General features: G+C 34.5%; 5 protein-coding genes across 5 annotated transcripts; 2 read left to right on the forward strand and 3 right to left on the reverse strand.

The window, feature by feature from the left end:
• Window positions 1–427: 427 nt before the first annotated feature.
• Window positions 428–2,962, reverse strand: BX664DRAFT_147512 (fungal-specific transcription factor domain-containing protein). Its single transcript, XM_051539884.1, has 2 exons — window positions 2,953–2,962; window positions 428–2,861 (listed from the first exon to the last, which is right to left on the reverse strand). The coding sequence occupies exon 2, from the start codon at window positions 2,773–2,775 to the stop codon at window positions 526–528; it is 2,250 nt and encodes a 749-aa protein (XP_051400881.1). The 5' UTR covers window positions 2,776–2,861; window positions 2,953–2,962; the 3' UTR covers window positions 428–525.
• Window positions 2,963–3,682: 720 nt separating this feature from the next.
• Window positions 3,683–4,899, reverse strand: BX664DRAFT_365759 (uncharacterized protein; the record flags this gene model as incomplete). The annotated part of the gene is made up of 3 exons (XM_051548494.1): window positions 3,683–3,796; window positions 3,868–4,024; window positions 4,265–4,899. 3 exons carry the CDS (start codon window positions 4,897–4,899, stop codon window positions 3,683–3,685), a joined length of 906 nt encoding a protein of 301 aa, XP_051400882.1.
• Window positions 4,900–5,591: 692 nt separating this feature from the next.
• On the reverse strand, window positions 5,592–7,320 carry BX664DRAFT_334555 (acyl-CoA N-acyltransferase). The gene has a single exon (XM_051545724.1). The coding sequence runs from the start codon at window positions 7,267–7,269 to the stop codon at window positions 5,674–5,676; it is 1,596 nt and encodes a 531-aa protein (XP_051400883.1). The 5' UTR covers window positions 7,270–7,320; the 3' UTR covers window positions 5,592–5,673.
• A 358-nt stretch (window positions 7,321–7,678) lies between these two features.
• Window positions 7,679–8,255, forward strand: BX664DRAFT_359518 (uncharacterized protein). The gene is made up of 2 exons (XM_051548093.1): window positions 7,679–7,961; window positions 8,034–8,255. Exons 1-2 carry the CDS (start codon window positions 7,694–7,696, stop codon window positions 8,183–8,185), a joined length of 420 nt encoding a protein of 139 aa, XP_051400884.1. The 5' UTR covers window positions 7,679–7,693; the 3' UTR covers window positions 8,186–8,255.
• A 67-nt stretch (window positions 8,256–8,322) lies between these two features.
• On the forward strand, window positions 8,323–15,917 carry BX664DRAFT_359519 (uncharacterized protein). The gene is made up of 6 exons (XM_051548094.1): window positions 8,323–8,763; window positions 8,876–9,611; window positions 9,701–10,592; window positions 10,673–11,724; window positions 11,850–15,490; window positions 15,573–15,917. The coding sequence occupies exons 1-6, from the start codon at window positions 8,369–8,371 to the stop codon at window positions 15,835–15,837; spliced, it is 6,981 nt and encodes a 2,326-aa protein (XP_051400885.1). The 5' UTR covers window positions 8,323–8,368; the 3' UTR covers window positions 15,838–15,917.
• The last annotated feature ends 420 nt before the right edge of the window (window positions 15,918–16,337 follow it).

Here is a 16,337-nt window from a genome sequence, read left to right on the forward strand (position 1 = left end):
AAAATAGTATAATTAAGGTTGGCATAGGTAAAATAAGTTTGTACAATCGGAATTCTTCTATCTGTTCATTTGACATTCCCCCTTTTTTTTTTTTTCTTTTTCCCATTTACAAGAATTAGTAGTTACCAATTTAACTTCTTGGAGATACAATGATTAGATAGTCAATTTTATTTTCTTCTTATTATTTTTATTATAATTATCAATCTTACTATAAGGATAATGGTTACTAAAGTGATAGAAAACGGATGAGTCTCCTGTGGTCCCTTTTCTGGAGTTTCACAAAAGGAAAGTCAGTTTTAATTGCAAAGGCACCGCATGTTTGTTACGTGTAGTACAATCGCTCCTCAAAAGTTCAACGTTTGTTACTTTGATTCAACAAATCAAATTAAATAAGCAATCCATGCCATCATATAAACAATTAAAAAAAAAAAAGTCAAAATATATATATTTTATTATCAATAAACTATTCTAAATTCTAAAATAGACAAACTATATTCTATCTTCTAAAATTATTGATAAACTTATTCAATCCATTCGTTGTTGTGTTTCGTAATTCAGAGATCTTGCCCATTCATCTGCCACAGAGATCAATTCAAAAGTATAATCCGCTGGTTCAATAGTATGATTCCAATTTTTGGATAAAGTTGAAGTCAATGATGGTAAACCAAATGAAGACCGAGAAGAAGATGATGACGATGTTGATTTCATTGGATGATGAGTAGCTGCACATACTGTTGAACTTGGTTGTAATAGTTGAGAAACCGGACCATGTAAGAGTGAATTGTTTGGTTTGTCATACATTGGCATCACCAAAGAGGAATAATTGCCCATTTTTGTCGTATGCTGAAGTTGTTGTCGTTGTTGCTGCTGTTGATAAATACTATCATGCAAAGGTGATACCGTTGATAATATATCTAAATCATGATCTCCACCTACTACACCTGTTGCCGATACTACTGCCGCTGCTGCTGCTGCATCCATAGGTATCGTCGTTGTTGCTGTATTAGTAGAGGAAGATGATAAAACAGTATCTACTAAATGTGAAAATCGATGAATATCGTGGGTTGGTATATATTGTAAACATTGTCGAACGTCCATAAGACACTGTCGAAAGAGTATATTTGTCGTAGATCCAATACTATCGTTGCCATTTTCCTGGTGATTATTTGTTTTTTCTGTTGTTGCTAATGATGATGAAATACAGTGATTCAATAATGTCGAAGCACAAAGTAATCCAGAGAATGCAGTCAATGTCATGGAGATCCGGAGTTGAGGTTGATGAAGAGTCCAAGAAACCAATTGTGATATTGATCTGATCAGGTACTTGCCTCTTTCAGTAATGATAGATGGTTGTTGATAGCACATGAGTATAGATAATTCCAAAATAAATGCTAATAAATGAAGGTTGACAATTGCCCAATGCTGACCGCCATTGGAATGCCGATAACGATGTTGATGTTGATGTAATGAGAAGTGATTACTGTCATTTCCATTATTTCCAGTATTATCGTTATAAATGTTGTCATCGTACCATGTAAGATTGTGCGGAAGTCTATTATGCCAATATTTGATTTCGTCTAAAAATGTCATGATTTGTTGTTCATCATCCAAAGTTGTTGTAGATAATCCTGTTATCCATGTTCTATCTTTTTGTTGTCGTTGCTGTTGTTGTTGTTGTTGTTGATGATGATGACGTTGCTGAGAAAGAGTCTTTGATGCAAAATAATTGACCACTTTTTCCAATATCATGACCAAACGACAGAGTTGAGATAGTGCAGAGACAGCCAAACGTTCTTGATCATTATCTTCAGGTAAAGGAGTAGGTAGATCCAAAGAAATAAGGTTTGAAGTTAACATAGGTGGTCGTTCCATCAAAGTGCTTTGTAACTGATCCATCACGTAAGACGCCCAAAGTACTCTTTTACGTAATTCTACATCAAACTGAGTCATTTCGTTGCTGTAATAGTTTGCTTTGTACAGTCCAAGTGCCATTGCCATTCGTACCGCCATACCAGTATACATCCAACATCGACTTGATTTTGTTCCATCATCATATGCCGCCAAATAAAGAAGTGCCATTACTGTGCTCATACGAGGAATATCCAAAAAATCATCCACTAATTGTCGTGCTCGAGAATAAAATATCTTACTACCTTGTTGTCCCCATAAATGGTCGTATTTTGCTGCATGAGCATACATAACATTGAGTAATAGAGGTGTAATCAAAGGACCATTTATTTCCAATTGATCATAAAAGAGTCGTCTTGAGATAGTAGGAAGAAGATGAGAACATTGAGAGAAGAATACGTTGATCAACTGTTCTTGAATCGACTGATTTGGCATTTCCAATGGAACAGAATACTTTGTAGGTGGATATGCTTCGGGTGTCCATCGAACAAAATCACCGTAACTACGCCATGGGGAAGCAGTGTCGCTATTATTGCTATTGGCCATTGAGGTTGAGATGAATGATGATGTAAAGAATGAACCAACTGTTGCTGATGATGGTGCAAATCCAGATGATATCGTTTTATCTTCCCTTTCTTCCTGTTGATGCAATGCAAGTCTTGTCAATCCTTCAGTAAGTTGTTCCACCAAGATTTCTGTTCTAGTAAAAGGTTGCTGTTCCTGTTGTTGCTGTAGTTGTTGTTGTTGTTGTTGTTGTTGTTGTTGTGTTCCATCATGGTGAAGAGTAGTATGTAGTTCGTTCTGACCAATAAACTGGTGGTGAACATTAGACTCAGGTAAATGTGTACTGGATTCTGTTGTGTCCATATCATTACTGTTTTCGTCAAGACTAGCATCCAATCTGATATATGATTCATCGGCATTCTTGACAAATATACATTTCCGTCGTCGAGCTATATGAAGAAAAAAAAAAAAGATAAAAAAAAAAAAACAAATGTCAGTCCATCATACAGAAACAATACGTCAAAAGGAAAATCCATTTACCTTTGCACTACAGATATGCACCAAAAAAAAAAAAAAAAAAAAAGGAATCAAAGTGAACAATAAGAGTTAGAACTAGGTCTAATATAACTAACTTGAAAGTTAGTTACCTGCATACAAGGTTGCTTTCCGTCGCACTATACTCATAGAATGAATTAATAACAATAATAATAATAGTAGTAGATAAGTCTATGTTTTATAACTTTATATATTACCTTGATCTTTTTCATACGACATTGTTGACATGCTCTACCACCTTGTAGTCGTTTATGTCTACTGTCGTCTGGAAGGAGAATATAAAAGGCAAGTGAGTTGAGATAACACAATACTATTAATAATGTATTTACCTCTTATCGGTAATTCAAGAGTGGCAAACATTTCATAGTGGGTATATATATATATCAAGATATAAAAGAAGAAGACAAAAAGAAAAAAAAAAAAGAATAAAATAAAAAAAAAAGTTGACGGATTGAGTGGAGTTAGCAACAAAAAGGAAAGAAAGAGGCAATAAAAGATTCTCTATGGTTTTTTTTTTCCCATGGAAAGGGCGAAGAATTGATTGGATGATAATGAAAGCGGTTTTTTAATTGTACAAAGAAAGAAGAAAAATAATAAAAAAAAAAGTCATCATACAAAATGAACTATAATTACAATAAGAAGAAAAAAAAAGGAGTAGGGGGGGTATCTAAACTATAGTGTACAATAATATAATATAAAAAATAAAAGAAAATCATCATACATCAGGAATATGTTGCATATTACCACATTCTGGTAAATGTTCACCACGATACTTGATTAAATATTCACCATTACCACGCCAGGTTAAAGTTTTGTTGACAGCACAACCCTAATAATAATAATAAAATAAACGTTAATATGTTTTTATTTTTTATTTTTTTTTTTTTAATAAATGATTACCTTGATACTATTAGCACATTTGTAATATACACTCTTGTTTCCAGTTTTTTTCTGTACAGTGTTTCCATTATTACGCCAAGAATGACCATCAATATAAGGATAATCTCTAGTTTCTACGATTTTTGTAATAGCTTGCATTTCTCTTCTACGACGTGGTCTTTGTTGTTGTTGTTGTTGTTGAAGTTGTTGAGTAAATTGATAAGGAGAATAACGTAAATCAGAGACTATATGATGATGATTATCATCGTCCATAAATGAAGTTGTTGTTTGTCGAGAATGTGGTGATAAATCATCAGTAGGTTGTTGTTTGATTGAAATCCTTCCACTAAAAAAAAAAAAAAAGATTTAAAGTTTGAATCTAAACGCGGTATATCAATATGTTTCAGGAAATACTTACTCAGCTAGCGGTAAGAAAGAGGATGGGGAAGATGCGGGGGGTTGGTTTATGTCATCCGAGGAAGTAGGGTGATCATGTAAATTGAAAGAAGTTGGATCATTTGTCACACTACGTCGAATACCATAAGAAGGAGGAGGTGATGGAGGTGCTAAAGATGAAATTCCAGATGATGATACTGATGATGATGTAGTAAATGTAATAGGACTTGATTTTCGATGATGTGGTGAAGATGATATTGTTGGCGGAGAAGTCACATTATTATTATTATTATTCATAGATTGTATCATACCATTAAAAGAAGGAGAAGAAGAAGTATCCATAGATGATTCTTGTTGTTGTTGTTGTTGTATTGAATGAAATCCAAAAGTAGAATAAGCATCATTGGAAGTGACTGATGGACCAGTAGATGATGAAGTAGTAGAAGGTGAGGAAGTTAAAGTAGGAGTCATCATTTGTTGTTGTTGTTGTATTAATAAAAGATCCAATTCTTTCGCTTTCAGTTTTGCTTCTTCTGCTCGTCGTTTATCTTCTTCAAGTTTACTGGAAAGAATCAAACGTAATAAATCAGGTTGTGATTGATAACACATAATGATATCTTGTAAATCACAAGAAGAAGGACTTGTATTATTAATCATCATAGATTGTTGTTGTTGTTGTTGTTGTTGCTGTTGTTGTTGTATTGATGATTGTTGAATAGTTGATTTTCCAGAAGGACGAATTTGAAATGATTGAAAAGGAACTTGTTCATGATGATAAAGAGGTATATATTTTGTTGATGAAATAGTTTCTTTCTCCATCGAAGAGTATTCACATTGATTCATCATTCAAAGAAAAAGAATTAAAAAAAAAAAGGGGAAAAACAGGAGAAAAGAAAGAATAAAAAAGAATAATAAAAGAAAAAAAAATAAAATAAAACAAAGAAAGACAGGGTTCAAAACAAAAAAAAAAAAAAGAAAAGAAAAAGTGAAATAAGAATACAGTTTTCCCGCATTTTCTCATACAATCGGAAAAAATAAATAATAAAAAAAATTTTTTTTTGGCAGCAGCTACTAAAAATGGTAGCCAATCATCGTACCTGCACCCCACTTTTCTTTTTCTTCTATTCTGTGTTGTGGAGAACCTGATTGATTGCCTATAACATTTGTGCAACCTTCATTTTCAGTCTCGTCCCGCAATTCCCCATAGAATTTTTTTTATGTTTCCTTACTCTACCGATCTCTCCGCCTTTTACAATGAACTAATTTGTATAACATAGAATGACGATTAGTCAATCACACACAAAAATTGTATATTTCATTACTTATAAATAAAATCACATGAAATAAAATAAAATAAAAAAAATCATCCCATTTTCATTTCTTTTTTCTTTTTTATTAAAAATAATAATAATAAAAATCAAAAGAACTAATCTACATAAATCGTAATTGTGATACTGAGAAATGAAGTGGTTTCCAATCTAACTTATCTGGTGCAATCACCCGTTTTCGTTTCGATTTACTTCGTTCCCATTGTTCTATAACTTTGTCACCCAAACAGATAATATGTTGTCCCCTATAATATTTCAAAGCACCAATGTTTTGTAAAGTATGAAGAATGTCTTGTGTTGTAATCGAGGTATGTTGAGCTATTTCATCAATCGTTACATCCCCACTGGCTGAGATCAAATAATCCACAATAGTATCCGTCCAATAAGCTCTATATGACAAGAGTCCTAAATCCGAGAGTGGTTTTTCTGGTGATCCTGTCCGTCCTTCTGCCTTGGATAACAAATAAGAGAAGCCGATCAGTAACTTTCCGAATCCATGTCGTTGATATTGAGGTAATGTCAAAATACAGGCAACATTATAATTTTCCGAGGATTCCTTTTCTTTGGAGAAATACCCAATCAGATGGCATCCACGATCGTCCCGCAGAGTCATGCAATAAAAGAGGAATGGATCGACGTCGTAATACAGAGTTTTGTGATCTAAAAACAATTTGGATAATAAGCATAGGTTGCGACACCATGTTCTTTGTTTTCGTCCATCAATTTCGAAAAAGGAAATATCATTGTGTCGATAGATTTCATTGCCAGGAGGATGTTGTAATTGGCATCGCCGTCGATGTCGTTCCAATTGTCGATGAGAAGCCCAGTAAAGTAAACAAAATTCACAAATATAAAGAGTATCACAATAAGCATATTCTTGAGGATAAGGTGCAAAATACCAAGGTTCCACTTCAAATTGTCCCATCTGAATCTTGTCCAAGTTTTTCACCCGAGCTATTTCACTAACACATTGAGTCATCGAGCCTGATGTCCGTAACTTTTCAATTTCTTGATCCTTGGAGAAATGACCATTTCTTTGTGGTTGTTCATCAAAAGCCACTACTGCTGATTGTCCATCTTCATCATCCGCGCCAAGTACCACTTGTTCTTCTTGTCCATCCATCATCATCTCTTTTTCCATTATGTTGCCTTCATCGCTTTCACCACCTTCCAATTTTCGTTTCTGACTAGAAGGCGATGCTGATCCACGTAGAGTAGTTGGTGTAGTTGATCGACCTGCACGATCTCGTTTCTTGCTATATAAGAGTTCCGATACTGGTGGTGTTGCCCTACCGCTACCAATTGGTGTTGAAGCTCCAGACGTAGGTGTAGTTGATTGATCATTTTGTTGTTTCTTCTTTTTTTGTTGTTCAGGTTTGGGGAATTCTACACCACGTGAAAAATCAAGTCGCTCAAAGGGAACCCATTCATCAAGTCGTTTGTTGAATTCCACATAATGCACATAATATTCATATCGTATAGGTCCATTTTTACCATTGGATTCTCGAGCCCATAATACTTCAGCTTTTCGCCATTCACTGGGTTGGTTTGGTGAGAGTTTTTCAACAAAAAGCTTGCAATTAAGAGGTGAGGCTATAAACTTGTTCATATTAGCTGTTTGTTCCGTTGTAAGACTAGAAAAAGTATCCTTTTCGTTGACTTTTTCTTCGCTTTCTTGATTGATTGATGTATCCGACATGTTGTTCGTGATATTATATAAAGAAAATTAAAATAATGAAAGAAAAAAAAAAAGAGAGAAACAAAAAAAAAAAAAAAAAAGACAGAGCTGCAAGACACCAGATTCAAAATTTTTAAGTCCGTCCTTTTTTTTTTTGCATACCATGACCCAAATCAGCCTGTCACTCACTTTTATTGATAATTCAGTCCATACACCTGTTTTATACTTCCATCTTTCACATCAACATAGCACTCATCATTATTGACATGTATTATCCCATCATCCATTATATTCATCACATATCATGACTCAATTCTCGTACTTCTGAGCGGTTGTTGAAATCTGATTGTCCACACCCGGTCACCAATAAATAGTATTTTGGCAGTTTGTTCATTTTCTATTTTTTTTTTTTTATTTTTTTTTTTTATTTCTTCCTTTAATCACAATGACAAGAAAAGTCATTGGTATTACTTCTACATTCTTAACTAATATCTTCTCCAAACCATCACGACTCCAATCCAAACATGAATGCTTTAGTGTGAAAGCTTTTCCATGGTCAACTATACCCCAAGGTCTCGATCCTAAAAAAGATTTTCGAGTAGCTTTTATTACCAGCAAGAAAAAACTTAGTAAACTGGCAGTTCATCGGAATAGAGCAGAACGAAGAGTGAAAGCTAGTGTGTCTATAGTATTTCCTGATATGGCTCCAAAAGGTAAAAAAGAAATATATAAATTTTACAATCTAGTGTCATAATTTGGTTTATTATTTTTATTATTATTATTAGGTTATGATTATATTATTTATATATTACCTTCCTCTATACCAATCAAATGGGAAAAGTTACAAAGCCAAGTGGTTCAAGCTGCCTCAAGGATACATCATCTTTCAAGAAATGAAACAATCAAATCCTCTCGATCTCGAACTACCCAATTGTAATAATTTTAGCATAGCATATAGCATTTGTATATATATTGAATAAAAACGCCGCCACACCTTTGTCTTTTTTTTTTTTTCTCCCTTTTTTTTTTTCTTTTTTCTTTTTTTCTTTTTTTTTTTTTTTTTCCTTTTTTTTTCGTTTTTCCCTTCTTTTATATATATATATATTTATTATTTTGGTTCATGGCAGCAAGCAGTTCGTCATCTTCCAAAATACCTGAAAAATCATGGACTACAACAACACGTTCACTTTCTGAATACCTTTGGCAATCGCCTGTTTTATTCCAATGTAGGTTGACTGAAGATGCTAAACATCATATTCTGACACAGTGTTACGAATCTCTTTGGGAACATGATCAAGACAAGATGCGACAATACTTTTTCCCTACTTCTGAAGCATATCAACTTTCTCTGGCGCGGTTGTCAGCTTCTGAACAAGACAAAGAACACTATATGAGTACTGATCAACAACCATCATGGCACAGCAATGGCTTTGTACCTCAACCTGATTTATCAAGTCAAAGAGGAAGGCAATGTGGACATGTCTTTCGTAAAGGTGAACCTGTTTATCGTTGTCGGTAAGTCTTGAATATCATGTGTTATATTTACAAAAAAAAAAAAAAAAAAAAAAAAAAAAAACGTTGATTACGTTGACATTTCTAAACTTTTGTTTTATATTGGTCATCTTAGAAACTGCGGCTTGGATGAAACTTGTGTATTCTGTTCTACTTGTTTTCACGCTACTGATCACGACGGTCATGATGTCTTATTCTCAATTAGTCCTGGGTCTGGTGGTTGCTGCGATTGTGGTGATATCGAAGCTTGGAAAGTACCTCTCCAGTGCAAAGTACATTCTATGGATCAACAATCAACTCAAACATCAACCTTGGAAATAGATCCTGAATTGTCAAAACCAATACAAAAGACAATTGCCATGGTGTTAGATTTTTTATTGGATACATTTGCTTTGGCTCCAGATGAGGTGGCCTTACCATCATCTTCGGAAGAAGTTATCAAAGAAAATCGTCAAGAGCGAGAAGTACTTGGACGTATGGGTATACGATCTGAAATGGATACAACAATGAACAACAACAACAACAACAATAACAACAACAATGGTGATAATATTACTTCAAATGATTTATTTAAACAAGAATATACGGATACAGGATCAATGGTGGAAGAAGATGTAGATATGGACAAGGAAAATCCGAACACTCATGAAAAAAGCAAATTGGATTGGAATTACGATCATGAATGCTTGGATGAAAACAATGAAATATGTGATGGTCCCGATGAACTCTATGCCTGTATAGCTTGGAATGATGAAGCTCATGCCTTCTCACACGTATTGGAATCTATTATGTCAGCTACTGGTTATGATTGGGAAAAGGCAAAGAAAATTGTAGATGTCATTCATGTTCATGTAAGTTCGAATTTTTTTTTTTAAAAAAAAAAAAAGAGAAAAGATGGTTGATTATAAATTTTACTAATGATGATCAATATTTTTCATAGGGTCGAGAAGTTATTGAATTATCCAATAATGTTGATAACTTACGAAAAATTGCTGCTCCTCTTGCTGCTATCAACCTAGGTGTTACCATTCGACCAGCGCGTGCTACTTTTCGTGAACAAGTATGTGGATTACTAGTGGATTGGTTAAAGGAGCTTGTATGTGGTGAAGTCCGATTTTTTACTCAAATACCTGGTGGTGACTCTGTAGTTCGAAATTTATTATGCCGTGAACTCTGTTCTGAATGGGAATTACGTTTACCTCTCGCTATTCTTACTACTGGTTCACGAACAAGTCGGAATATATCTGATGTGATTGATGTTGTACAAACTGAAATCAGAGTGGAAGATGGAAATGGTGGTCCAAATGGTGCTGATGGAAACTTTACTGGACTCTTCGATCATGTTATACCAACAACCGAACAAACAAATACAACAACTCCTACCATTACTACGACGGCAAATCCTGGAAACGAAGATGTGGATATGTTTGATCCTGAGAGTTCCATTCAATATCAAACTCAATTCAAAGTTGGTTCTCCTGCTTCCACTTCATCAAGTCCTGTGGTATATCGAAATCAATGTGATGTGGCTACTATCGATTGGGATCCTGCTGCCATGGTTCGTGAGTATCAAGCCTTACGTATTGAAGAAGAGACTTTTGGTGAATCTTTGGCTCCAAAACAAGTGGCAGATGGCAAAAAACCTGTGACGACAGCTATACCTCAAGAAACAATGCAGAACGCAAAGAATATGCAAAAGGAATTTGAAGAAAAGCTTCGTATTGATTACTTTATGCTCTATGATCTCAAACTCTGGAAAGAAATTCGAATCTCATTACGGGAACTGTATATCGCCTCTTTAGCTTCCATGCCTATGTACAAAAAAATCCTTGGTAAGTTAAATTATAATTGTAATAATAAATTAAAAAATATCTATATCATATCTAAATCATCTCTTACTATTTACTATTAGGAAAACGTCTCACTCGAAATTATGCTCGTTTGGCAGAATCATTCTTATTAAAGGATAGGGAACCGGAAAATTCAATCATCCTTTTCTCTGTTCAACTTTTGACTGTTCCATCAGTGTCTGACCTTTTGGTGAATGTTTACTATTTCTTTGGACTGATCTGCTCAACATTGACGGCCTTTTTCTTAACAGATCATCTTGGATTGCTGTTACCTTCTGATCGTGCTCGCCTCCCTTATCGAATCAACTGTGAATCTCGGGCTTTCCGTACACGAAGATATTTTAATGCTTTTCATGATTTGCGATACATTATGAACGTGACAATGATCAAACAGGTACTTGCTCAAGATCCATTGTATTTACGACAATACATCGATTTGATTGGACTTTTTCAAGGAATGAATGCTCAAGTATGCCAAAAGGATACTCATGTGGAATACGAATCTGAAATTTGGGTGAATGCATTCAATGTGACTCTTCAAATTGCCAAATGCTGTCGACAATTTGCTGATTGTTTTGGAAACTTACCTGTGGAATCCGAAGGACAACGTGTGTTGGCATGCAAGATCCTAGTGCGTTCTTTAGCTCGTGTCCTAAAGAAAATTGTAGATTGGGGTATTGATATTGAAGAAAACGACAACAATGAAGATACAGTTATTGATAACACTACTGGAAAACCAAAATCAACTACTCCTGTTTATATATCTGGTATTCAATCACATACATATCACACCGTTACATTACCAAACATGGCGCCATTACAAGTGATTCAATATGATGTGACCTCTCAACCTGTTTCTTTTCATCATCCTCTTCATTGGCTTTTGGCTGGATTATTAGAACATGCACATATATTAGATGATAATGTACTCAGAAAAGCTGGTTGGTCTAATGGATTCTATGAAGCAATTTCTTTATTCTCCACATTAAACGGTGAAATGGCTGGACCGGATGTTTTGCTCCCTATCTTGGAATATCCTATTCGTACTATTGTCTTTTCCTCTCAGATTCGTGCTGGCGTATGGGTACGTAATGGATATGGTCTTAGAACTCAGGTATGTCATCAAAACAAACAAACAAACAAAAAAAAAAAAAAAAAAAAAAAAAAAAAAAAAAGAGAGAGAGAAATATACAGAAAAGAATATATTACTCATTTTTCTTTTAATAATAATAATAATAGGCTCATCATTATCGAGAAATATCTCTTCGTGAAAATACTTATGATGCTGATATCTTCCTTTTACAACTTGGATTCGTTACAGTTGGTTCAAATATATTATTGGCTACATTGATGGATCGATTTGACCTGGTAAATTGGTTCCAAGGGAATACAAAACATGATCAATATGACAACACTCAAACGGTATTTATGGCGGAAGAAATTCTCAACATATTGATTGTATGTATTTGTGAACACAGCAACATTTTGGGAGCTTCTATGCAAGATAAGATTCGACGGGAAATCATTCACAATCTCTGTTTGGGACTTTCTTCGTATTCTGAATTAACCAAGCGCATTCCTGAAAGGCTTACGGAACATCCTGATTTTGATATGATCCTCTCACAAGTGGCAAACTTCAAGGCACCAGATGGTATTCATGATCATGGACGATACGAACTCAAGGACGAATGCTTTGATGAAGTCGATTCCTATTTCTGGCACTACAGTCGTAACAATCGTGAAGAAGTTGAAAATGTTCTGAAGGCTCGTTGGAAAAAGGCAAACCCTGGAAAATCAGAAACTGGATTTTTTGTCTTACCCAAAGTTGGTAGTATCAATTCTGGTCCATTCAAGTATCTCGGCTCTATTTTACATACTCCCGTCATGGTACAAATGTTAGCTTACGCTCTTTGGAATGATCGTGGAAAAAGTCACAATAGCGATACCATTCTCGACCAATCTCTCCACCTGATTATGTTGGCTTTGATGGATACCAATCATAGTGTTTCCAAAGAAGATGGATTTTATCGACATGTATTCAAACAAAAATATAGCTTCAGCAATGATGACACAACACAAGAATTGACTTTATTCGACATTATGACTCTCCTTCGTGAAGATGATCAATACAAAGAAGTACATGGACGGTTTGATTGGATCTTCCATACTCTCGAAACCCAAGGGTTTGACATGACAAGAGACTCTGTACAGCAATGGCGCAATAACAGTAGTGTGATGAAACGTGAATTGGCTTCTCAAACGGCAGCAGCGGATAGCAACAATCAAGGTGAAATTTCTGAATACGAAAAAAAGAAACAAGCAGCACGAGAACGACAAATGAAGATCATGGCTCAATTTGCACAGGCTCAATCACAATTCATGGAACAGAACGAAGGATTATATGATGATGATGATGGTGATGATATGGAAGGTGAACCCAACTTTTCTCAAGAACAAAATAGTAGTAATGATGATGCTGACAAGGATGTGATTCATCGCTTCTGTTCTTATCCTGTTGGTACCTGTATTGTTTGTCAAGAAGATGTACATGAACGATCTGCCCCATATGGTTTACTAGGCCTCTTCCAAACATCTAATATTCTACGGGAAACACCAATGGAAAGTACCAAGGTCTTCAATGATGTATTAACCATGGGTCCAACTCTTGATACTCAATGGCCTGATCAACAAGTACTTCCAGATGACCAGTCTTCGATACCTGGATTTCCTTCGCAATTACACAAAACTGGACTATACGCTTCATCATGTGGACATCTGATGCATATCAACTGTTTTGACGTCTATTGTTCCTCCATCGATTCTCGACATTCTACGCAATTGACCAGAAATCATCCGGAAAACCGTAGTCGCAAGGAATTCATGTGTCCTCTTTGCAAGTCGCTGGGAAATGCTTTGCTGCCACTTTTTTGGAAAGGAAAAAAGGAATCTTCAAAAGGACCTCTCATGAATGCAGATGATATGAGTTTCTACAAGTTTATACAATCTGGTGGACATTGTCATATTCAAACACTCAAGCAAATCATTGGTCCCAATAGGCCAACAACATTCAATCAAGGACGACGAAGCAGTGGTGCCAGCAAATTGAAGGAAACTCTGACTACCTGGCTTGTTGGTGAAGATCGAGTATCACGTCGACCTATTACTACTACTACTGCTACTACTACTACTACTACAGTTGCGGCTACTGCGACTAATAGTACTATTACAAACACGAATTTACCTGTACCATCACCACTTGATCCATTATCACCATCTTCTTCCCAACAACAACTACAACAACAACAAGAACAAGAACTAGAACAACAACAACAACTGTCGCAGCCACAAGAATTACAACAAAGTGAACCAGCAACATCATCATCATCTACAACTTTGCCACAAACTACGATCATGGCCAATGGAAGTTTGGGACCTTTTGACAATGATATTCTTTATAGTTCTGCAGTACAAAACATTTCCGCTATCAAAAAATCATATTCTCGATTATTTGATATTCTATCAATTATTTATCAAGAAGTATGTGGTGATGAAGCAGCCAAGGAATTATCAGCAACAGCGAAAAATGTGGATTTATTATGGGGATTATTTGGTTATACGATCAACGGTGTAGAAATTGCAACACGAGGATTACCAAGAAATATTTACAATACCTATGATGATGATACCGACTTTACTGGAACTTTCTTTGATCAAATTCCAGGACAAACGCAAATGTTACTTCGAATCATGGGAGATACAGTCAATGCTTACACTACACTCATGTGTCAATCTGATCAATCAACAACGACAACTACTCTCAATCGTGTCCACATGCTTGCGCTTGGAAGAATGAAACAAATATTTACTGATGCTGCTGTGGATGATTTATCGGCATTCACATTGTCTTCTCTTCAAACACAACAACAACCAACATTACAGCAAGGACAAGAACGTTTGACAATGTATGAAAACATGCCTTTGATAGAAGATGATCCTTTTATGATTTTGGTGGAACTGTCTTTACATATGGTACCTACAACAGAGATGGAATTGTATCCTTTGATTCGTGTTCTCTTTTTGGCAGAAATAACAAAGACGGTGGTGGCATTATTGGAAAATCAGGTGTATGGTACGAATGGACCAAGTTCTGATGATGATCATCAAGTGGGTGAACAAGAACAAAAGGCAATGAAATCATTTGTTCGATTGGTGATGGAAAATACGCAAACAACGATTTCATCACAACATGATCTCTCAGATTCGGATATTAGGATATTATCTCGATTAACACAATCATTTGTACTTCCATTTTTACGACGCACACTATTATTATTGATCACCAAATTTGGCTATATTACAACAACAACAATTGATAATAATACTGGCATGATGATGGAAGAAGAGAATGAAAATAACGGCGATACAGAATTGAATAGATTATTGGTTTTACTCCGGTTACCATCTTGGGAAGATATATTGATGAGTGTGAATCATGGACAAGATCAACAAAAACTAATACAACAATGGTGTTATCAACATGTACGTGAAGTGAATAGAAGAATACAACTAGAAGAAATTGCTAGGACGACAGTAACATCATTATCAGCAACTACAACAACAACAACAACATTACCTGAACTTAAACAAATGAATGATTCATCATTCCGAATTGTTTTGGATTTACCGACACCCATTTATTTAGTACCTTTACCGTCAAGATTAGATCGATTATTTGATGAAAGTCTTCAACGTGTTTGTCAAAAATGTAAAATGGTACCTAGTGATCCAGCTCTATGTCTCTTTTGTGGTACTTTTGTTTGTTGTCAAAGCTTTTGTTGTTCCGAAGATGAAGAAGGTGAATGCAATTTACATACTTTAGAGTAAGTTTTTTTTTTTATTTATTTATTTGGAATTATTTTATTTTAACTTTTTTTTATTAATATTATTTGTTTATATGAATAGATGTGGCGGTGATATTGGTATATTTTTATCAGTAAAACGATGTGTATTAATTTTACTTCATAATGGCAATGGTTGGTTTATGAATGCTCCTTATTTGGATACACATGGCGAAGTGGATCAAGGTTTACGACGTGGAAGACCTCAATATTTGAATACCAAACGATACTCTGAAATTCGAAAATTATGGTTACAACATAATGTAGCTATTTATGTGGCTCGTCAAATTGAAGCTACTTATGATATTGGAGGATGGACTACCCTATAGTATACTTATTTTTTTTTGTTATTATTTATACATTTTTTTATAATAAAGAAAAAAAAATAAAGTTTTCTATGTGTCTTTTTTTTTTTAAGGGGCTCTTTTTTTTTTTTTTTTTCTCTTTCTTTCTCTTTCTTTTCCAACTATGTTGGCCTTTTTTTGAATGGGAAGATTATAATGCACCAACGCAAAGCGAAAACTCTCAAGTACAAAGGTAATAATATATTATATAGATAAGAGCATCACCATGATCCTTTTTTTTTTTTTTTTTAAATAGATAAAAGAGTGGAAAAGTCAACAAGTCAATATCAGTTAAAACATGGTAAGTGATTCCTTTTTTTTATTTATCATTATTATTATTATTATTATTATTATTATTATTATTATTATTATTATTATTATTATTATTATTATTATTATTATTATTATTATTATTATTATTATTATTATTATTATTATTATTATTATTTACTATTATTCTATTTTCTTTTGTTTAGCTCATTATT

The sequence above is a fragment of the Halteromyces radiatus genome, assembly GCF_025201355.1.
Source record: "Halteromyces radiatus strain CBS 162.75 chromosome Unknown BX664scaffold_4, whole genome shotgun sequence".
Taxonomy (NCBI): domain Eukaryota; kingdom Fungi; phylum Mucoromycota; class Mucoromycetes; order Mucorales; family Cunninghamellaceae; genus Halteromyces; species Halteromyces radiatus.